The sequence below is a fragment of the Nothobranchius furzeri genome, chromosome 5 (assembly GCF_043380555.1).
Source record: "Nothobranchius furzeri strain GRZ-AD chromosome 5, NfurGRZ-RIMD1, whole genome shotgun sequence".
Taxonomy (NCBI): Eukaryota; Metazoa; Chordata; class Actinopteri; order Cyprinodontiformes; family Nothobranchiidae; genus Nothobranchius; species Nothobranchius furzeri.
The window spans coordinates 50382874-50407974 of NC_091745.1; the positions used below are offsets into that span (position 1 = coordinate 50382874).

The following is a 25101-nucleotide window of genomic DNA, read 5'->3' on the forward strand; positions in this document are numbered from 1 at the left end:
AAAACTGTGGAATGGATTCAACATAAAAGAGGGCCAAAATCAAACATGTTCCGGAAACGCCAAGCGGAGGAGGTGTGTTTTTAGGTGATTCTTAAAGACTGGCAGAGAAGGGGACAGCCTAACTGAGGGTGGCAACTGGTTCCATCTTTACTGTCCTCAGCATCTCAGAGGCATGTAGCATAGGGCAATATTTTCAGTTCTAGCCCCTCACAAATTGATGCCTTAGTTCATCATGTTCCTCTTTACGTGTGGCATTAGATGATGTTGCCCCTTTAAAAAAGAAGGTAATTAGGGACAGGAAGTTGGCTCCCTGGTTTAATTCTCATTTACGAGCCTTAAAACAAAATTCTAGGAGATTGGAGGGAACATGGCGCTCTACGCACCATGAGGAGGCCTACCTATCCTGGAAAAATAGTCTTGTGCTTTATAAAAATAAGCTTAGACAAACTAGAACTGCTTATTTCTCAGCACTAATTGAGGAGAATAAGCATAATCCTAAGTTTCTTTTCAGGACAGTTGCTAAACTTACACAGAATCATAGCTCTGAGCCATCTATTCCCTTAGCCCTCAGCAGCAATGACTTCATGGGATTTTTTACAAGTAAAATTAATTCTATTAGAAACAAAATCTTTAGTGGGGGTGTCCAGGGAGATGGAGTGTACAGTCGGTAAAGACAGCTTTCCCTTGCCCTGACTCCAACATGCCTCCATCTAAATAGGATAGATTATCCAGAGTTATCTCTGTAGTTATGCTGCTATAGGCTTAGACTGCTGGAGGATACACTGACCACTTCTCACACTCTACTGCTTTCTTCTACAATCTGCTCTTTAACTGTATTATTTTCTGCAATTTCAGCTGTTAACTTTATTTTCTCTCTGTGTTTTTCTCTCCAGAAGAAGCTACAACGATGTTCTGCTGAGCTGTGGTGGCCGCATGGAGGGGGCCATCGTCTAGCACACTGCTGCTAACCACTAAAACATTCTCCCTCTCCTGATAATAACTTTTTGCTTTCCTTGACGTTGGATGTGCTACTACTAGTTTAACCGTGTAATTATAGATCCACTAGGATAAATACAATAAAGTTTATCTTTCACCAAATAGAATATTTGCTAAGACATCACAATATAACTATAGACACATTACTTGTCTTTGTGTGTGTGTGCGCGTGTGCATGTGTGTGCATGTGTGCGTGCTTGTCTGTGTGTGTGTGCGTGTGCGTGTGTGTGTGTGTGTGTATGTGTGTGTGTGTGTGTGTGTGTGTGTGTGTGTGTGTGTGTGTGTGTGTGTGTGTGTGTGTGTGTGTGTGTGTGTGTGTGTGTGTGTGTGTGTGTGTGTGTGTGTGTGTGTGTGTGTGCCTGCTCTGTCTTCTCGATCCCCAGTGAGTCGTGGAGGATGGCTGCTTATACTGAGCCAGGATTCTCTGGAGGTTTCTTACTGTTAAAAGGGAGTTTTCCTCTCCACTGCCGCTTTATGCTTGCTTAGTATGAGGATTGCTGTAAAGTCACTGACACTAGTCAGTGACTTGATGCAATTTGCTGGGTTCCTTATATAGGAAACATTATTTCTGATTGGCTTAATGAACTGACCTGAATTGGAATGTTTATTATGTGAAGTGCCTTGAGACGACTCTTGTGGTGATTTGGCGCTATATAAATAAATTTGAATTGAATAGAATTGAACGGAACTGAATACAACTGAACTGAACAGAACGGAACTGAATACAACTGAACTGAATGGAACGGAACTGAATACAACTGAACTGAATACAACTGAACTGAACTGAGCGGAGCGGAAAGGAACGGAATGGAATACAACTGAACTGAACTGAACGGAACGGAACGGAATACAACTGAAATTAGCGGAGCGGAACGGAACGGAACGGGAATACAACTGAACTGAACTTAACTGTACAGAGCAGAGTAGAAAAGAACAGAGCAGAATTGAATTGAACTAAGCAGAACTGAACTGAATTGAATTGAATTGAATTGAATTGAACTGAATTGAACTGAACTGAACTGAACTGAACTGAGTTCTGGAACACCAAGTAGATTTTCATGCTGAGAAAGTTGTCAATAAAATCCAAAACCACTTTCAATAAATCAAAAGAGCCAAGACATAAAACACCAGACTGATACTTTTGCAGGTTTTTCCATCTGGTTTGAGTGTGAATCCCTCTCTGCATCTACACACACAGCTGTCATCTGTATTCACATACTCCTGCTCAAAGCCATGGGTCCCGTCAGCGCAGTGGTCGATTTCTGCAGCAAGAGAGTGTAATCAGCAGGAATAAAACATGTTTTATCAATAAATCTAACTATCTGGATTATTCAAGTTTTTATTTCAAAAGCCAAAAACAAGAGGCAGAATCTGGCACATCATAACAAACTGAGATTGCTGTAAAGACTGACACTAGTCAGTGACTCGATGCACCTGCTGGGTTCCTTATATAGGAAACTTTTTACTGATTGGCTTAATGAACTGACCTGTATTGGAATGTTTACTGTGTGAAGGTCCTTGAGACGACTACATAAACAAACTTGAATTGAAATGAATTGAACTGAATTGAATTGAATTGAACTGAGCTGAATTAAATTGAATTGAATTGAATGGAATTGAACAGAACAGAACAGAACAGAACAGAATACAACAGAATAGAATAGAACTGAACTGAATTGAACTTAACTGTACAGAGCAGAGCAGAGCACCACACCACACAACACAACACAACTGAACTGTTATGAACTGAATTGAACTGTACAGAACAGAACTGTTATGAACAGAAGAATTTAAATGAATTGAATTAAACTTCTTGAAATGAATTGAACTGGACTGAATTGAACTGAATTGAACGGAACTGATTAGAATAGATGTGAGTAGAATAGAAATGATTTGAATACAATTGAATAGAACTGAACTGAACTGAACTGAAGTGGACCATACATAACTTAACTGAACAGAACTGAACTGAACTTAATTGAACTTAATTTCATTGAAATGAATTGACTAGAATTGAAATGAACTGAACTGAACTGTACAGAACAGAACAGAGCAGAACTGAATTGAACCAAACTGTACCATACAGAACAGAAAGGAACAGAACAGAAACTAACTGAATTGAGCTGAACTGAATAGAATACATTTGAATTGAACTGAATTGAACTGACTTGAACTTGAATGAATAGACTTGCAATGAAATGAATTGAACAGAACAGAACTGGATTGAATTTAATTGAATTGGATTGGATTGTACTGAATTGAATTGGATTGAATTGAACTGAATTGGATTTAATTGGATTGAATTGAACTGAATTGGATTGAATTGAATTGAATTGGATTGAATTTGATTGAATTAAATTGAGTTGGATTAAATTGAATTGGATTGCATAAAATTGAATTAATTTGAATTGAATTGGATTGGATTGAATTGAATTGGATTAAATTGAATTGCATTGAATTAAATTGAATTGAATTGGATTGATTGGACTGAATTAAATTGAATTTGATGGAAATAAATTGAATTGGATTGAACTGAATTTAACTGAAATGGATTGGATTGAATTGGATTGAATTGGACTGATTGGGATTGAATTAGATTTAATTGGATTGAACTTAACTGAATTGGATTTAATTGAACTGAATTGTATTGACTTGAGTTGAACATAATGGAATCAATTGAATTGAAATGGATTGATTGGACTGAATTAAATTGAATTGGATGGAAATAAATTGAATTGGATTGAATTTAATTTAACTGAATTGGATTGGATTGAACTGGACTGAATGGGATTGAATTAGATTTAATTGGATTGAACTTCACTGAATCGGATTTAATTGAACTGAATTGTATTGACTTGAGTTGAACAGAATTGGATTGAATTGGACTGAATTAAATTGAACTGGATTGAATTAAATTGAATTGGATTGAGTTGAATTGGATTGAATTAGTTTGATTTGGATTGAATCGAACTAGATTGGATTGAATTGGAATGAATTGAACTGAATTGGATTGTATTGGATTGAATTGAACTGAAAAAAAATTAATTGGATTTAATTGGATTCAATTAAATTGCATTGGATTTAATTGGATTCAATTAAATTGAATTGGATTGGATTGGATTGAAATGAATTGGATTGAATTGGATTGGATTGAATTTGTTTGAATTTGATTGAAATAAATTGAGTTGGATTAAATTGAATTGGACTGGATTAAATTGAATTAAATTAAAATGGACTGGATTGGATTGAATTGGATTAAATTGAATTGGATTGAATTAAATTGAATTCAATTGGAATTATTGGACTGAATTGAAATGGATTGAATTAAATTGGATTGGGTTGAATTAAATTGGATTTGATTAAATTGGATTGAACTGAATTCGTTTGAATTGGATTGAATTGGAATTAATTGACTTGGATTGAATTGGTTTGAATTGAACTGAATTGGATTGAATTGGATTGAACTTAATTCGATATAATTGGATGAATTGGATTGAATTGAATTGGATTGAATTCGATTGAATTGGATTGAATTGGATTGAATTAAATTCAATTGGATTGAATTGGATTGAACTGGATTAAAATGGAATGAATTGGATTAAATTGAGTTGGATTGAAATGGATTGAACTAAATTGGATTGAATTGGATCGAATTGGATTCAATTGAATTCAATTGAATTGGATTGATTTGGATTAAATTGTATTGAACTGAATTTGATTGACTTGTATTGAATTGGATTGAGTTGAATTGGATTGAATTGGATTGGACCGAATTGGATTGAATTGGATTGATTTGAATTGAACTGACTCAAAAGTGCTTATTTCCAAGGTCGAAACGGCCCTGGGCTCGAGGAAGACCCTGCCTTCAGATCCCTGTTCATTCACAACCTGCACGAGTGTGTTCGCTCCGAAGTCTCAATGTATTGTCGGATGAAGAAACTGACAACCCAGGAGATTAGGAGATACGCTCAACAGGCTTGGGAAGCCGGCGGAAAGCCCCAAAAGCCTGACGCACATCACCGCGTCATGCACCTAGCTCCCGACACCGAGCCGCGTTTGGAGTTTGAAGGCACAGAAGCTCCACCCACTAAGCCAAAATCTGCTAAACCTAGACCTGCTAAACCGCGAGAGCAGCCCCAATCTCCTCAACAGGGGAAGGGGGGTGCTGATTGGCCGCCTAGGTCTGGACAATCAGACAGGAAGTGGCCCAACCAAAACCAACGGCAGGTAGGTTGGAACAGTGGAAGGTTTAAGGAGCGCCGCCAACAGGTAAGTCCCGAACGCAAGTCCGCAGGTGAGTACTTGACCAAAGCCGACCTCCAGGAGATGTTTCAGCAGTTCCTAGCTAAACAGAAGGAACAGCTGAGATCTGCAGAAGAAACCCCTGCACCAAAGTCTTCTTCTAAGAAGCCAGACCCAGAGCCAATGTCCGCATGACTAGGCGTGGCTCAACCCCCCAGCGTGGCCAGGACCTACCTAATCAGCTGGGGGAACAGTACTGGTAGATCACAGGAATCTCCTGAAATCTACCCCCCAGAGAAACCTGATACTAAATTTCTGAAGTTCCTTGGTGACTTAACAAACCATGATCATGCTCGCCGTTTGTACTGTAGCACCAACGTAGGTGGATGCATACAGGTTGATGCTCTGCTGGATACCGGCTCAGAAATCACCCTGATGTGCTTCACACTGTTCCGTCGCGTGTCTGACACCATGCGGTCGCTCGGGAAACCAGTCCAGGTAGAACCCTGTGACCTGAAAATCACCAGCTACACCCAGACCCGGGAGTGCATCACTCACCGGGCGTGGCTGGACATCACCTTCCAAGACATGACTCTGGTTCACCCGTTTTATGTCTGCCAGCTAGACACTGAACCACTTCTCATTGGTCAGGACCTGCTTGAACGTCTAGCTCCCCTCATCGACTGCCAGAAGGGTCAACTGTGGGCCCAGGTGGAAACACCTAAGCCCTGGAACCCAGATAGCAGCCGACCATCCTCCATTCTTGAAGTCAGCCTAAGTGAGCCGCAAAACCCTTGTTCCAAGGTCATGCCCCTCCCTACAGCTCCCACAGACGATGTCCGCCTGCAAAGGCAGGAAACCGCTCCTGGAACTCCGCTCCGCACACATTCATCTTTTCTCTGCTCGCTGAAGAACGTCAGCCTGCAGCCATATGCACCACACATAGTTGGTGGTCTTACCATCAACTGCACCCACATCTCAGATGCTCGCCTTGCTCTTTGGTCGGAAACGTCAGCCATCAGCCAGCAGACGTTTGAACACCTGCGTCAGAAGGACCCCCTGCTGGTCAGCGTGACACGTAGCCACCGGCTCTTGTCAGCTACTTGGCCGCAGAGGCTCCTGAAAGCGCCAGAGGTCTGCTCCCTGACTATCCAGCTTGGAGCAAGACAGCTCACACATACATTCAGCATCATACCACAGCTTGATCCACCTGCACTCATTGGAGCAGATCTGCTGGTTCGACTCGGTGCCCAGCTGGACACTTGCAATCAAGTCCTTTGGGCCCGTGCCACACCATCCTCTGAGCCTCGCTCAGAAGGCCCTGAACACTTGCTGTCCGGACAGACCATTCCACAGGCCTGCCGTGCAGTGGTTGAGGCCAGCACGGTTCTGCCCCCACTGGTCAAAGGAGTGCCTGTTCGTCTGACTCTGATGAAGCATCAGAAGCTGCCAGGCACCCAAGCCTTCTTCCAGCCATCGCCACACTTCTTGGAGCTTAACTTAGCCGTCTGTGGCACGCCACTCTTGGAGATGAACAATCGTTCTGCCTACTTGTTGGTCGAAAATCCGACCCGGAGTCCTATCCACATGCCGGCAGGAAAGCCCTTGGGCATGCTGATAGATAGCTCATTCCATGACTTCGAACTTTCAGTTCCCGTGATTGGACAACTTCCGTTGTTCTTGAACGACAGACAGGTTGGTGCAGACACATTCTGTACCTTCCCCTCACAAATGATTACCATCAAGCGGCATGAAGCCCTTCCTGAGGAACCCATTTGCAGTGCAACCTTAGATGCTGACGGTGGTCAGTGTCTAACGGTTTTTGCAATAAATACTCAACCCTCTGAGTCACCGGTTGAAAGCCCGGAACACCAGAGACCCTCCTCCTCTGAACCTTATGACGGCTTCGAGGCCGAAGTCAGCCAGCAGCTTGACAAAGCGGATGCGCTGGAGTCAGAGGAGCAGAGAGCAGAGCTTAGAAGCCTGTTCTATGAGTTTCAGTCCGTCTTATCCAGGGACTCCCTGGACTGTGGACTCACAAACCTGCATACGGTTCGCATTCCAACGAACCCGAATGCCCCTCCTACTTTTGTACGTCAGTACAAGATTCCCCTCGCTGCTTATGAGTCGATCCAGGAGATCCTCGATCAGCTGAAGGAGAAAAACATCATCAGAGAGTGTAACTCCACTTACAACTCTCCCATCTGGCCGGTTCTGAAACCGACTGGGAAATGGCTTCTCACCATAGACTATCGTGCACTGAACAAACAAGTACCTCTCTCCAGGTGGCCTATGATCCATTTAGATCAGGAGCTAGCCAGAGTCAGAGATGCTCGTTTCTTCTCTACGGTTGACGTAGCCAACGGCTTCTGGACCATGAAGGTTGAGCCGGCGGACCAGTACAAGCTGGCTTTCTCCTTTGGAAATCGCCAATATACTTGGAACCGCTGCCCCTTTGGCTACTCTAACTCACCTGCCGAGTTCAACATCTTCCTCCACAAAGCCATGTCAGATGCTGCTTCCAGAGGGAACCGCATAGATGTCGATGACATCTTGATGAGGAGTCGAACCTTCGAGGAGCACCTGGCCGAACTCCGTCACGTGCTTCAACAGCTCGCTGACGCCGGAGCTAAATTGGCGATTCTCAAGGGACAGTGGTGTCGAACCAAAGTGGAGTATGTTGGACTGCTGGTTGGCCCTAATGGAGTCGAGCCCCAAGCGGGACGCATTAGAGCCATTCAGGACATCAAAGCCCCAGCTAATCTGACTGAACTCAGGAGCTTCCTCGGAGTCTGCAACTACTCCAGGCAGTTCATTGAGGAGTATGCTGAAACAGCGAGGCCCCTCACTGAGCTGCTTCGGAACAACACACCTTTCATGTGGGACAGACCCCAGGAACTCTCCTTCCAGTTCCTAAAACAGAAGTTGGCGTCCGCACCCTGTCTGGCTTACCCAGACAAGGATAAAGAGTTCTACATAGAGGCGACTTTCTCCTCTCACTGCCTGAGCGCTGCTTTGAAGCAGAAACACGACCAGGACATGAGAGTTGTGGCATACGCCAGCAAGCCTCTGAGCAAGGTGGAACTCCAGTTCTCAGACTGTGAGAGAGCCCTCCTCTCTACAGTCTGGGCTGTCGAACACTTTCGTAGTTACATCGGTGGACAGAAAGTGATCATTGAAACGTGTCATCAGCCTGTCACCTTCCTAAACAGCCAGCGTCTGCGCGAAGGAAGAGTGTCAAACAGCCGCATTGCGACGTGGATGATGGTGCTCCAAGGATACAACATTGAGGTCAAGTATGGTCAGAACACCAAGCTAGCGCTAGGACAAGGGCTAGCAGGCTGCCAGTACTGTGACTCTGACTCCGTCAGGGGCCCCCTGGACACACCTGCCGCAGTCAACCCAACCGCATCCAATCATCGCTACTTTGATGAGAATGTTTGCCAAGGGCTTCCGAAAGTTTACACTGACGGATGCGCCTACCTTCACGAAGGCCAGCTCCGTGCTGGGGTTGGAGTCGTTTGGGTGGACTGTGACACTAAGCATCCAAATCACTACCGGTTGGGCCAAAAGTCTAGTCAGTACGCCGAAATTGCTGCAGTGTTGATAACCCTCCAGCAGGCGGCAGCCTTGGACATCACTCAAATCGTCCTTTGCTCATATTCAAACTACGCTAGACACAGCTTCATTTCTCACTTCCCCATGTGGAAGGAGAACCACATGAAAAACGCCAGGAACAGAGACGTGAAACACTCGGAGTTATTCCTAGCGTGTGATCTGCTCACCACTGAGAAAGGCATAATGGTCTACTGGATAAAGGTCAAAGGTCACTCCAGGACCCTAGGTCCGGAGAAAGATGGTAATGACGAAGCTGACCGCCTTGCTAAGCTCGGTGCTGACCAGGGAACCTGCTGGGAATTCAAAGACGAGTGGCTTCCACCCAAGGCCGTTCACAAGGTCTGCGCGATTACTCGTCGCCATGCTAAACAGGCGGACGAACCTCGGACCGTTGAGGTACCCGTGTGTCTAGGCAGACAACCACATGACGCGGACCTAGTCACCATGCAGGAACAAGATCCTGACCTGAAACTCATCCGCAAGCTTCTCCAAAAGGGCCCGATGCCTGAACAACCATCACCACCTATTGGCGCAAGCCGAGATTTGGTAAACCTGCATCGTCAACTCACGCACCTGAAACTACAAAACGATTTGTTAGTTTACATGCGTGACGATCACAGCCCGCCGCGTTGGGTTGTTCCACTCGACCACAGAGGAGTGAGGCTTGCCTACGCCCACGACACTCCGGTTGGAGGTCACCGCGGAGCAAAAGCTACCCTCGCGTCACTGACAGAAGTAGCATATTGGCCGTCGATGTCCAAGGACGTACACAGCTATGTCCAAGGCTGCCTCATCTGTGCCCAGTTTCAACCCTCCCAGCCGCTTGCTAGAGCACCACTGCAACGCAGGGGAATAACCTTCCCTTGGTCCCACCTGCAGATCGACTGGGTTGGACCGGTTCCCAAATCGGCAAGAGGAAACAAATATATGCTAACTGTAACTTGCAGTTTCGCAAAGTAGGTTGAGTGCCTTCCAGCGCCACACGATACAGCCGTCACAACCGCTGTACTGCTGATTAACCACGTTTTCAGTCGATGGGACTTCCACTCTGCATTGACTCTGACCGAGGAACTCATTTCACATCCAGTGTAATGACGTCCCTGTTTGAACTTCTGGGAGTGGAAGTGAGATTCCACCTCCCCTATCACCCACAGTCATCCGGACAGGTCGAACGGATGAACCGCACGGTCGTCTCTATGCTCAAAAAGTATGTCTGCTCCACTGGGAAGGACTGGGACGTCAAGCTCCCTCTGGTCCTGATGGCCATACGGTCCACTCCACAGCGATCCACGGGGGTTACGCCCTTTGAGATGATGACCGGCAGTCTGATGACTCTACCACTGCACCTCCTGTATCACCCAGAGGATGTCAGTGTTGCCACTGCCTATACCGCTCATCAGTATGTGGCAGACTTGAAAACACACCTCAGAGCTACGTTCGCGCACGCTCAGAAGAAACTGGAGACCAACGTAGAAGGCGCTAAAGCCTACTACGACCAAAAGACAACCAGCCGCGAATACGAGGTGGGTGACAAAGTATTCTACTTTCGGTTCGCCCAACCGGCACGCAAACCTAAGAAGTCCCTGCCCTGCTGGTCAGGACCATTTTAGATCGTGGCAAAACTCTCTCCAGTTGCATACAGGTTACGCATCACCAAAGCAAGACAGGAGCCTGTCTACAAATGGGTGCATGCGAACCAAATCAAACCCTACGTCAAACCGTCCCCGCGGGTACAGAGACCAGACTCCCCGCAGGAGGTAGACGTAGTCTCTACATAGTTCTATGCATGGAAATGGAAAGGGGGGGAAAGTGCACGTTTAACCCACTAACATGTACTAACCGACAAAGAACCAGGCCCCCCCCCCGTCACTTTCACTAACCAAGAGAAACTCCTTCCTAGACCGCTAACAGGATGTACCTACTAAAACCTTACAGGGTACTCTGGTACCTACACTCGGCTCTGATTAATGAATCTCTACGTGCAATCAAGACTTTGTCTGAAACCATACCTCAGGATATTGTGTACACACGAGTGGTGAGAGATTTGATGTAGGACCTGCTCAGGGAAGTAAGTTCCACGCTGGACAGCTTGGTTGAAAGTCGTATTTCCCCGTACTTGGTACCACTGGACCTGCTCAAAGTTAGCTTGACAGCTGCTACCCCTCTACTGTGCACCTTTCACAAATCCACCTAGCGTACAGCCTAGGTAGTGCAATTCCCATTCACGTTGATGCAGAAAAATTAGAACTCGGTTTCCTGTTACATGTTCCCATAATTGTGACACCTCACATCTATAGGTTTAAGTCGATGCTGAACTTTGGTATTTGAAAGGACGGTAGGCATTTCCACTTTGAACTAGAAACCTGGCACTCCATCACCTCAACCTCGAACAGCATGATTCGGAGATTGAGATCATGGACGCTTTCCAGGGTTATAACTTTGCCTTCGATTTAGAAATTGACCAACAATTACTGATTGAAGGAACCAAATTTGTTAAGTTCACACAAACCCCGCGTGAACTTACTTTGACGCCCAAGACGCTACATTGACACAGATTATACCACCTTAATCTGCACATTGGTCGCCCTGGGGATGGGATGGCTCATCACGGCTGTGATTGCTTATTCCGCCTACAGGCGTGTTAAGAAACTCCAAGATAAGATGCACTTGCTCACCTACGGTGTGCCTCGTAACTGCGTTCGGGGAGACTCCAAGCGCGAATGTACCACACCTGTCTAAAGGGGGTGAGCAACATTTTCTTTGTTATTCTGTAACCCTAACAGTAGTTCTCATTTTAGTCTACCTCACATATTTATCTGAGTGTTGCAGTATGTCACATTCTTTATAAGCTACACACTGAATGTATGACCTAAGAATGTATTGTATGAGACCTCAAGGTTGCTATGAATTTTCTTGGATGTTATATGTTTTTTTTTGGGTTTTCTGTATTTTTGTTTCGTACTTGGTCACATATTAACTAGTGGTTATGTGCCGGCCCAGCTCAGTCTGTCAATGACTCTGTCTGACGCACCAGCACATTGTAGTACCTCTTAGTTTTATGGTCCTTGTTTTAGCCCAAAGACTGTCCTGATCCACCCTTTGGACCAAAAAAGGGGGAATCTTGGGACCACATAGGTCAATGCGCGTTTGCGAACTATGGACCTCGTACATCACCGCGTGCTCCATAAACTGAACTGTATGGCCGGCGGTGAGATGCCTTTGTGTCCCCTCGTGGAGTTAACCGCCCACCGACCTTCCTCCTTCTACACTACTACCTCTCGCATGGACGACATCATCATTGCGTACCACCTGCGTGAGTGGCTTCTTCTCGTTATGCGCGTTGGGGACTATCCCGTTTCCTATCCTCTTTGTGCCTGACCAGGATCAAAGACCAAAGGCGCCAGGATCCAAGACAAAGACCAAAGACAAAGGCGTCCAAGGAGACCAACGTCTTAAGGGACAAACCCACCTGTGCTTCCGACAATCAAGTCGACCTACGTTCATGAGGAACAAACCCATCTGTGCTTCCGACGATCGAGCTTTGGGCGCGATCCCCGAAACCAAAAGGGGGAATGTTGAGGGTCTGACCTCATGAGGAAATTACTATGCAGTGATTTTCTCCAAAATGACTGTGCTTAAATTGCTCTGAAAAGCAAATAATCACATCAGCGCCAAGAAACTTCATTTCCCATGATGCTTTGCACACGGAAGCATTGGGATGATGTCACCGCCTAATACCAGAAACACGTTCTGCGCATGTGCGGGAGGCCGTGGAGCTTTTCCCGCGAACTAAGACCATAAATCTTCAGCAGAGACAAAGAAACCTCGTTCTTTTGCCCAGGATACCTGGCGGTAAGGACACGCTTGTCGAACGCTCTGACAACTTGAGCACGCGGAAGCTCTAAGTGCCCAAGTTGAGCCACGAAACCGCTACAAAGCCACTCGAACTCCATCAGGACCTGACTGGGAACGAGCGGAGCTCCATCCAGCTCTCAGAGACGCTGTAAGTTGTCAAACTCAGCCCAAAAGAAACTTCGTTCTCTTTGTGTCCAGCCCGTGGAGAAACACTCGTGGGGAGAAACAACGGAGAAACCCATCAAACCGACGGACGACGCCAAACTGCGGAGAAATACGGAGAACCGTCAAATCAAAACAGTGAGGGACGCTTCACTGTTCTGGTGATCAGAAAACTCATTTCTCTCTCTCCTTTTCTTCTCCCGTTTCCTCTATAGTCCAGAATAAGCAATAAAACCGCGCTATTGCTTAAAAAGTAGCTTCGTGTTTTCCTCTTTCGTTCCTAAAACACGTCCGCCGGGTCATTTTGAAAGAATAAACTGCTAATATCTTTAGTCGTCAGCTCTGGCCAGGCTGCCGACTCCTTTTAGATTAAATAATTTACAAGTGACCTTTTGTTGTTTGTTAACTTTTGAAGTGTTTGAGTTAAGTTTTACTGTGATTCTAAGCCACTAAGTGTTCGGGAAAGTAGAAAACTTTACACATCCAGGTCTCCTGTTGAATGCGAGGGGAGGGGAAGAGCCCCACACACACTCACAGCTCACTCCCCCCACCTACTCTGGGGAAACAAAGACCCATTCATCTCACACACACACACACACACACACACACACACACACACACACACACACACACACACACACACACACACACACACACACACACACACTCACTCACACACACCACACAAACACCTTGAACTTTATTTTGAATATACATCCTTTTATTATATCACATGGTTATTATTCATTTATGCCACTGTTTATTCATTTGACATATTGTTAATTAAACGTTATAAAATTCAGATTTTCATCTCCAGTAGCTTTGTTGTGTCGAAGAGAAGTCTCTGCTCCAAGGATTCTACGAACTTCAAGAAAGACTGATAAGAGTTTTTGGTTCAATTTTTCCCCGGTTAAAGGGGAATGGTGCCCCGTATATCTAAGAATATCTTAATTAATTAATAAATCAGTAAATATTCCCATATTTACAGAATTTATTGAAGAATCCAAAAGTAAGTTAAAGCTTACGAATTGTTCGCTCCTAATAACCCCAACAGCATGGCTATGGCTACTTCTGTCTCTGCTTCTCCGTCTCCTATCTCTTGCTCTCTGTGTCAGATGTTTAGTTACTCCTCTGCCTCCTTTAGTGATAATGGTATGTGTAATAAATGTAGCATTTTTGTATCTTTGGAGGCTAGAGTGTTGGAATTGGAGTCCCGGCTCCGCGCTGTTGAAAAACCTGCAAACAGCCGTAGCTACTTAGCTAGCGCGGGGCTGATTAGCTCAGAACCACCCCGTAGCGACCCTCAAGCAGAACTCGAGCAGCCGGGACCTCAGGCCAGCTGGGTGGCGGTACGCAGGAAGTATAGAACCCAGCCCGTGGGCCACCACCAACCCGTCCACGTTTCTAATAGATTTTCCCCGTTCAGTGATGCACCCACTGACAAACTGACTCTGATCATTGGCAGCTCCATAGGCAGAAACGTGGCATTACAGACTCCAGCATCCATAGGTAAATGTTTACCTGGGGCCAGAGCAGGCAACATTAAATCTTATCTGAAACTGCTGGCTAAGGACAAGCGTAAATACAGTAAGATTGTTATTCACGCTGGCGGTAACGACACCCGGTTACGCCAATCGGAGGTCACTAAAATTAATGTTGCTTCGGTGTGTAAGTTTGCCATAACAATGTCGGACTCCGTAATTTTCTCTGGCCCCCTGCCTGATCGGACCAGTGACGACATGTTTAGCCGCAAGCTGTCCTTCAACCGCTGGCTGTCTAGGTGGTGTCCTGAAAACAACGTGGGCTACATTGATAATTGGAAAACTTTTTGGGGAAAACCTGGTCTGATGCGGAGAGACGGCATCCATCCCTCTTTGGATGGTGCAGCTCTTCTTTCTAGGAATATGGCCAGTTTTATTAGTCCTCCATGACTACCCAGGGTCCAGACCAGGAAGCAGAATCGTAGTTTAACCCACCCCTCTGCAGCTTCTGTACTGTTATCCACCCAATACCCCTTAGAGACAGTGTCCTGCCCACGGCCAAAATCACACAGATTAAATATCAGGCTTAATAAAGCAAATCATGGAAATCTCATAAATATTAGAACAAACTCAACTGAGCAGAAAACTAGAAAAATTAAATGTGGGTTGTTGAACATTAGATCCATTTTTTCTAAGACTTTGTTAGTTAATGACTTGATTTGTGATAATCAGATCTCTTTGCTCTCTCTCACAGAATCCTGGCTGCAGTAGGAGGACTATGTTAGCTTAAATGAGTCGGCTCCTTCAAATGATTTAAATCATCATATTGCTCGAAGTACAGGGCGAGGAGGAGGAGTAGCAACCATTTTTCATTCGGATTTATTAATCAGTCCCTTACCGATTAATAGTTACAGTTCGTTCGAACATCTTATTCTTAGTTTTCCTAATCCAGATTGCAAAACTGTAAAACCACTCTTGTTTGTAGTTTTATATCGTCCACCAGGCCCTTACTCTGAGTTTTTAGATCAGATCTCTGATTTTTTATCTGATTTGGTGCTAAATACTGATAAGGTCATTGTAGTGGGGGATTTTAATATTCATGTGGACATTGAAAATGATAGCCTCAATGTAGCCTTTAGTAATATCTTACTCAATTGGTTTTACTTAAAGAATACATAGCTCCACCCACTCCTGCCATCATACATTGGACCTTGTGCTGACTTATGGCATAGAGTGTGAGGAAATAACAATCTTTCCACATAATCCAGTCCTCTCGGACCACTTTCTGATAACCTTTGAGTTTTTTTAACTGAGTTCTCGAGACATGAAAGTACATTTCACTACAGTTGGTCTCTATCTGACAACGCAGTTGCATCTTTTAAATCAGAAATTCAAATTACAAAGTACAAAATGGAAATTACAAGATAGATGAAGCAGTCCGGTAAAGGACAAATGTGTGAAACACATTTGGATTGAGTGGATGGATTGAGTGTACCAATGAAAACTGTGGAATGGATTCAACATAAAAGAGGGCCAAAATCAAACATGTTCCGGAAACGCCAAGCGGAGGAGGTGTGTTTTTAGGTGATTCTTAAAGACTGGCAGAGAAGGGGACAGCCTAACTGAGGGTGGCAACTGGTTCCATCTTTACTGTCCTCAGCATCTCAGAGGCATGTAGCATAGGGCAATATTTTCAGTTCTAGCCCCTCACAAATTGATGCCTTAGTTCATCATGTTCCTCTTTACGTGTGGCATTAGATGATGTTGCCCCTTTAAAAAAGAAGGTAATTAGGGACAGGAAGTTGGCTCCCTGGTTTAATTCTCATTTACGAGCCTTAAAACAAAATTCTAGGAGATTGGAGGGAACATGGCGCTCTACGCACCATGAGGAGGCCTACCTATCCTGGAAAAATAGTCTTGTGCTTTATAAAAATAAGCTTAGACAAACTAGAACTGCTTATTTCTCAGCACTAATTGAGGAGAATAAGCATAATCCTAAGTTTCTTTTCAGGACAGTTGCTAAACTTACACAGAATCATAGCTCTGAGCCATCTATTCCCTTAGCCCTCAGCAGCAATGACTTCATGGGATTTTTTACAAGTAAAATTAATTCTATTAGAAACAAAATCTTTAGTGGGGGTGTCCAGGGAGATGGAGTGTACAGTCGGTAAAGACAGCTTTCCCTTGCCCTGACTCCAACATGCCTCCATCTAAATAGGATAGATTATCCAGAGTTATCTCTGTAGTTATGCTGCTATAGGCTTAGACTGCTGGAGGATACACTGACCACTTCTCACACTCTACTGCTTTCTTCTACAATCTGCTCTTTAACTGTATTATTTTCTGCAATTTCAGCTGTTAACTTTATTTTCTCTCTGTGTTTTTCTCTCCAGAAGAAGCTACAACGATGTTCTGCTGAGCTGTGGTGGCCGCATGGAGGGGGCCATCGTCTAGCACACTGCTGCTAACCACTAAAACATTCTCCCTCTCCTGATAATAACTTTTTGCTTTCCTTGACGTTGGATGTGCTACTACTAGTTTAACCGTGTAATTATAGATCCACTAGGATAAATACAATAAAGTTTATCTTTCACCAAATAGAATATTTGCTAAGACATCACAATATAACTATAGACACATTACTTGTCTTTGTGTGTGTGTGCGCGTGTGCATGTGTGTGCATGTGTGCGTGCTTGTCTGTGTGTGTGTGCGTGTGCGTGTGTGTGTGTGTGCGTGTATGTGTGTGTGTGTGTGTGTGTGTGTGTGTGTGTGTGTGTGTGTGTGTGTGTGTGTGTGTGTGTGTGTGTGTGTGTGTGTGTGTGTGTGTGTGTGTGTGTGTGCCTGCTCTGTCTTCTCGATCCCCAGTGAGTCGTGGAGGATGGCTGCTTATACTGAGCCAGGATTCTCTGGAGGTTTCTTACTGTTAAAAGGGAGTTTTCCTCTCCACTGCCGCTTTATGCTTGCTTAGTATGAGGATTGCTGTAAAGTCACTGACACTAGTCAGTGACTTGATGCAATTTGCTGGGTTCCTTATATAGGAAACATTATTTCTGATTGGCTTAATGAACTGACCTGAATTGGAATGTTTATTATGTGAAGTGCCTTGAGACGACTCTTGTGGTGATTTGGCGCTATATAAATAAATTTGAATTGAATAGAATTGAACGGAACTGAATACAACTGAACTGAACAGAACGGAACTGAATACAACTGAACTGAATGGAACGGAACTGAATACAACTGAACTGAATACAACTGAACTGAACTGAGCGGAGCGGAAAGGAACGGAATGGAATACAACTGAACTGAACTGAACGGAACGGAATACAACTGAAATTAGCGGAGCGGAACGGAACGGAACGGGAATACAACTGAACTGAACTTAACTGTACAGAGCAGAGTAGAAAAGAACAGAGCAGAATTGAATTGAACTAAGCAGAACTGAACTGAATTGAATTGAATTGAATTGAACTGAATTGAACTGAACTGAACTGAACTGAACTGAGTTCTGGAACACCAAGTAGATTTTCATGCTGAGAAAGTTGTCAATAAAATCCAAAACCACTTTCAATAAATCAAAAGAGCCAAGACATAAAACACCAGACTGATACTTTTGCAGGTTTTTCCATCTGGTTTGAGTGTGAATCCCTCTCTGCATCTACACACACAGCTGTCATCTGTATTCACATACTCCTGCTCAAAGCCATGGGTCCCGTCAGCGCAGTGGTCGATTTCTGCAGCAAGAGAGTGTAATCAGCAGGAATAAAACATGTTTTATCAATAAATCTAACTATCTGGATTATTCAAGTTTTTATTTCAAAAGCCAAAAACAAGAGGCAGAATCTGGCACATCATAACAAACTGAGATTGCTGTAAAGACTGACACTAGTCAGTGACTCGATGCACCTGCTGGGTTCCTTATATAGGAAACTTTTTACTGATTGGCTTAATGAACTGACCTGTATTGGAATGTTTACTGTGTGAAGGTCCTTGAGACGACTACATAAACAAACTTGAATTGAAATGAATTGAACTGAATTGAATTGAATTGAACTGAGCTGAATTAAATTGAATTGAATTGAATGGAATTGAACAGAACAGAACAGAACAGAATACAACAGAATAGAATAGAACTGAACTGAATTGAACTTAACTGTACAGAGCAGAGCAGAGCACCACACCACACAACACAACACAACTGAACTGTTATGAACTGAATTGAACTGTACAGAACAGAACTGTTATGAACAGAAGAATTTAAATGAATTGAATTAAACTTCTTGAAATGAATTGAACTGGACTGAATTGAACTGAATTGAACGGAACTGATTAGAATAGATGTGAGTAGAATAGAAATGATTTGAATACAATTGAATAGAACTGAACTGAACTGAACTGAAGTGGACCATACATAACTTAACTGAACAGAACTGAACTGAACTAAATTGAACTTAATTTGATTGAAATGAATTGACTAGAATTGAAATGAACTGAACTGAACTGTACAGAACAGAACAGAGCAGAACTGAATTGAACCAAACTGTACCATACAGAACAGAAAGGAACAGAACAGAAACTAACTGAATTGAGCTGAACTGAATAGAATACATTTGAATTGAACTGAATTGAACTGACTTGAACTTGAATGAATAGACTTGCAATGAAATGAATTGAACAGAACAGAACTGGATTGAATTTAATTGAATTGGATTGGATTGTACTGAATTGAATTGGATTGAATTGAACTGAATTGGATTTAATTGGATTGAATTGAACTGAATTGGATTGAATTGAATTGAATTGGATTGAATTTGATTGAATTAAATTGAGTTGGATTAAATTGAATTGGATTGCATAAAATTGAATTAATTTGAATTGAATTGGATTGGATTGAATTGAATTGGATTAAATTGAATTGCATTGAATTAAATTGAATTGAATTGGATTGATTGGACTGAATTAAATTGAATTTGATGGATATAAATTGAATTGGATTGAACTGAATTTAACTGAAATGGATTGGATTGAATTGGATTGAATTGGACTGATTGGGATTGAATTAGATTTAATTGGATTGAACTTAACTGAATTGGATTTAATTGAACTGAATTGTATTGACTTGAGTTGAACATAATGGAATCAATTGAATTGAAATGGATTGATTGGACTGAATTAAATTGAATTGGATGGAAATAAATTGAATTGGATTGAATTTAATTTAACTGAATTGGATTGGATTGAACTGGACTGAATGGGATTGAATTAGATTTAATTGGATTGAACTTCACTGAATCGGATTTAATTGAACTGAATTGTATTGACTTGAGTTGAACAGAATTGGATTGAATTGGACTGAATTAAATTGAACTGGATTGAATTAAATTGAATTGGATTGAATTGAATTGGATTGAATTAGTTTGATTTGGATTGAATCGAACTAGATTGGATTGAATTGGAATGAATTGAACTGAATTGGATTGTATTGGATTGAATTGAACTGAAAAAAAATGGATTTAATTGGATTCAATTAAATTGCATTGGATTAAATTGGATTGAATTGGATTGAATTGGATTGAATTGAATTGGATGAAATTGGATTGAATTGGAATAATTTGAATTGGATTGAATTGGTTTGAACTGAATTGGATTGAATTGGATTGAATTGAATTGAACTGAATCTGATTGAATTGGATTGAATTGGATTGAACTGGATTGAATTGAACTGAACTGGATTTAATTGGACTGAATTGAATTGAACTGAATTGGGTTGAATTGGATTGAATTGAATTGAATTGGATTGAATTGGATTGAATTGAACTGAATTGGATTGAATTGGATTTAATTGTATTTAATGGGATTGAATTAAATTGAATTTGATTAAATTGGATTAAATTGGATTGAATTGGATTGAATTGAATTGGATGAAATTGGATTGAATTGGAATAATTTGAATTAGATTGAATTGGATTGAACTGAATTGGATTGAATTGCATTGGACTGAATTGAATTGGATTGAATTGAATTGAACTGAATTTGATTGAATTTGATTGAATTGGATTGAATTGGATTGAACTGAATTGGATTGAATTGGATTGAATTGAACTGAACTGGATTGAATTGGATTGAATTGAATTGAACTGAATTTGATTGAATTGGATTGAATTGGATCGAACTGAATTGGATTAAATTGAAATGAATTGGATTGAATTGAACTGACCTGGATTGAATTGGATTGAATTGAATTGAACTGAAATGGATTGAATTGGATTGAATTGGATTTAATTTGATTGAAATAAATTGGATTCAATTGAATTAAATTGAATTAGATTGAATTGGATTGAATTGAACAGAATTGGATTGGATTGAATTGAACTTAATTGGATTTTATTGAATTGGATTTAATTAGATTAATTTGGATTGAATTGAACTGAATTGGATTGAATTTGATCAAATTGGATTGAATTGGATTGAATTGAACTGAATTGGATTGAATTGGATTGAAATGAATTGAAATAAATTCGATTGAATTGGATTAACTTGGATTGAATTGGATTAAATTGAATTGAACTGAAATCGATTGAATTGGATGGAATAGAACTTAATTTGATTGAATTCGATTGAATTGGATAGAACTGGATTGAATTAAATTTGATTGAATTGGATTAAATTGGATTGAACTGAATTCGATTTATTTTGTTTGAATTGGATTGAATTGAACTGAATTGGATTGAATTGGATTGAAATGAATTGAACTGGACTGAATTGAACTGAATTGAACGGAACTGATTAGAATAGATGTGAGTAGAATAGAATTTATTTGAATACAATTGAATAGAACTGAACTGAACTGAACTGAAATGGACCATACATAACTCAACTGAACAGAACAGAACTGAACTTAATTGAATTTAATTTCATTGAAATGAATTGACTAGAACTAAAATGAACTGAACTGAACTGTACAGAACAGAACAGAGCAGAACTGAATTGAACCAAACTGTACCGTACAGAACAGAAAGGAACAGAACAGAAATTAACTGAATTGAGCTGAACTGAATAGAATACATTTGAATTGAACTGAATTGAACTGACTTGAACTTGAATGAATAGACTTGCAATGAAATGAATTGAACAGAACAGAACTGGATTGAATTTAATTGAATTGGATTAGATAGTACTGAATTGAATTGGATTGAATTGAACTGAATTGGATTTAATTGGATTGAATTGAACTGAATTGGATTGAATTGAATTGAATTGAATTGGATTGAATTGGATTGAATTGAATTGGATTGAATTAGTTTGATTTGGATTGAATTGAACTAGATTGCATTGAATTGGAATGAATTGAACTGAATTGGATTGTATTGGATTGAATTGAACTGAAAAAAATTGAATTGGATTTAATTGGATTCAATGAAATTGCATTGGATTTAATTGGATTCAATTAAATTGAATTGGATTGGATTGGATTGAAATGAATTGGATTGAATTGGATTGAATTGAACTGAATTGGATTTAATAGGATTTAATCGGATTGGATTGAATTGAACTAAATTGGATTTAATTGAATTGGATTGAATTTGTTTGAATTTGATTGAAATAAATTGAGTTGGATTAAATTGAATTGGATTGGATTAAAGTGAATTAAATTAAATTGGATTGGATTGGATTGAATGGGATTAAATAGAATTGGATTGAATTAAATTGAATTAAATTGGAATTATTGGACTGAATTGAAATGGATTGAATTAAATTGGATTGGATTGAATTAAATTGGATTGGATTAAATTGGATTGAACTGAATTCGATTGAATTGGATTGAATTGGAATTAATTGACATGGATTGAATTGGATTGAATTGAACTGAATTGGATTTAATTGGATTGAACTTAATTCGATATAATTGGATTGAATTGGATTGAATTAAATTGAATTGGATTGAATTGGATTGAATTGGATTGAATTAAATTCAATTGGATTGAATTGGATTAAAATGGATTGAATTGGATTAAATTGAGTGGGATTGAAATGGATTGAACTAAATTGGATTGAATTGGATCAAATTGGATACAATTGAATTCAATTTAATTAGATTGATTTGGATTAAATTGTATTGAACTGAATTTGATTGAGTTGGATTGAATTGGAATGAAATGAATTTAACTTAATTCAATTGACTTGTATTGAATTGGATTGAATTGAATTGGATTGAATTGGATTGGACCGAATTGGATTGAATTGGATTGAATTGAATTGAACTGAATTTGATCGAATTGGATTGAATTGAACTGAATTTGATTGAATTGGATTGAATTGAATTGAATTGAATCGAATTGGATTGAATTGAATTGAACTGAATTCGATTGAATTTGACTGAATTGGATTGGATTGGATTGAATTGAACTGAATTGGATTGTATTGAATTGGATTTAATTAGATTGATTTGGATTGAATTGAACTGAAATGGATTGAATTGGATGAAATTGGATCGAATTGGATTGAATTGAACTGAATTCGATTAAATTGGATTGACTTGGATTGAAATGGATTTAATTGAATTGAACTGAATAGGATCGAATTTGACTGAATTGGATTGGATTGAATTGAACTGAATTGGATTGTATTGAATTGGATTTAGTTAGATTGAGTTGGATTGAATTGAACTGAATTGGATTGAATTGGATTGACCTGGATTGAATTGGATTGAATTGAATTGAACTGAAATCGATTGAATTGGATTGAATTCGATTGAATTGAATTGAACTTAATTCGATTGAATTCGATTGAATTTGATTGAATTAAATTGAATTGGATTGTATTGGATTGATTTGAATTAAATCTGATTGAATTGGATTAAATTGAATTGGATTGAATTGGATTGAACTGAATCCGAATGAATTGGATTGAATTGAATTGAATTCAATTCGATTGAATTGGATTGAATTGGATTGAATTGAATTGTACTGAATTGGATTGAATTGAATTGATTTGAATTGGATTGAATTTGATTTAATTGAATTGAATTGAACTGAATTGGATTGGATTGGATTAAATTGGATTGAATTGAATTGAACTGAATTCTATTGAATTGGAATGAATTGGACTGAATTTTATTTAATGGGATTGAATTCGATTGAATTTGAATAAATTGGATTGAATTGGAAAAAATTGAATTCGATTGAATTGGATTGAACTGAATTGGATTGAATCCGATTGAACTGAATTTGATTGGATTGAACTGAATCCGATTGAATTTGACTGAATTGGATTGGATTGAATTGAACTGAATTGGATTGTATTGAATTGGATTTAATTAGATTGATTTGGATTGAATTGGATTGAATTGAACTGAACTGGATTGTATTGAATTGGATTTAATTAGATTGATTTGGACTGAATTTAACTGAATTCGATTAAATTGGAAAGTCTTGGGTTGAATTGGATTAAATTGAATTAAATTGAATTGAACTGAATTTGATTGAATTTGACTGAATTGGATTGGATTGGATTGAATTGAACTGAATTGGATTGTATTGTATTGGATTTAATTAGATTGATTTGTATTGAATTTAACTGAATTCGATTAAATTGGAAAGTCTTGGGTTGAATTGGATTAAATTGAATTGAACTGAACTGAATTGGATTGAATTGGATCAAATTGGATTGAATTGGATTGAATTTAACTGAATTCGATTAAATTGGAAAGACTTGGTTTGAATTGGATTAAATTGAATTGAACTCAAATGATTGAATAGGATTGAATTTGATTGAATTGAATTGAACTTAATTCGAATTAATTCGATTGAATTGGATTTAATTGGATTGAATTAAATTGAAGTGGATTGAATTGGATTAAATCGGATTGAATTGGATTAAATTGAATTGGACTGAATTGGATTGAATTGGACTGAACTGAATTCGAATTAACTGGATTGAAATGGATTGAATTGAATTGAACTGAATTCGATTGAATTGGATTGAATTGGATTGAAATTGATTTAATTGTATTGAACTGAATTCGATTGAATTTGACTGAATTGGATTGGATTGAATTGAACTGAATTGGATTGTATTGAATTGGATTTAATTAGATTGAGTTGGATTGAATTGAACTGAATTGGATTGAATTGGATTGACCTGGATTGAATTGGATTGAATTGAATTGAACTGAAATCGATTGAATTGGATTGAATTCGATTGAATTCGATTGAATTGAATTGAACTTAATTCGATGAAATTCGATTGAATTTGATTGAATTAAATTGAATTGGATTGAATTGGATTGAGTTGAATTAAATCGGATTGAATTGGATTAAATTGAATTGGATTGAATTGGATTGAATTGGATTGAACTGAATTCGAATGAATTGGATTGAATTGAATTGAACTCAATTCGATTGAATTGGATTGAATTGGATTGAATTAGATTGAATTGAATTGGATTGAATTGGATTGAATTGAATTGAATTGAACTGAACTGGATTGAATTGGATTGAATTGAATTGAACTGACTTGGATTGAATTGGATTGAATTGAATTGAATTTGATTGAACTGGATTGAATTGAACTGAATTGGATTGAATTGGATTGAATTGTATTTAATGGGATTTAATTCAACTGAATTCGATTAAATTGGAAAGACTTGGTTTGAATTGGATTAAATTGAATTGAACTCAAATCGATTGAATTGGATTGAATTTGATTGAATTGAATTGAACTTAATTCGAATTAATTCGATTGAATT

The 25101-nt window shown here is 40.0% G+C and overlaps 1 protein-coding gene across 2 annotated transcripts in view; it reads right to left on the reverse strand.

The window, feature by feature from the left end:
• LOC107395492 (matrilin-2) overlaps positions 1–25101 on the reverse strand; it is a 135229-nt gene that overhangs the window by 59314 nt on the left and 50814 nt on the right. Inside the window, exon 7 of one of the 2 annotated variants that reach the window (XM_070550858.1) lies at positions 17966–18088. The exons of the other annotated variant lie outside the window; for it this stretch is intronic. Within the exon in view, the coding sequence (XP_070406959.1) occupies positions 17966–18088 (123 nt within the window). The remainder of the gene's footprint in view (positions 1–17965; positions 18089–25101) is intronic. 2 annotated transcript variants of the gene reach the window in all.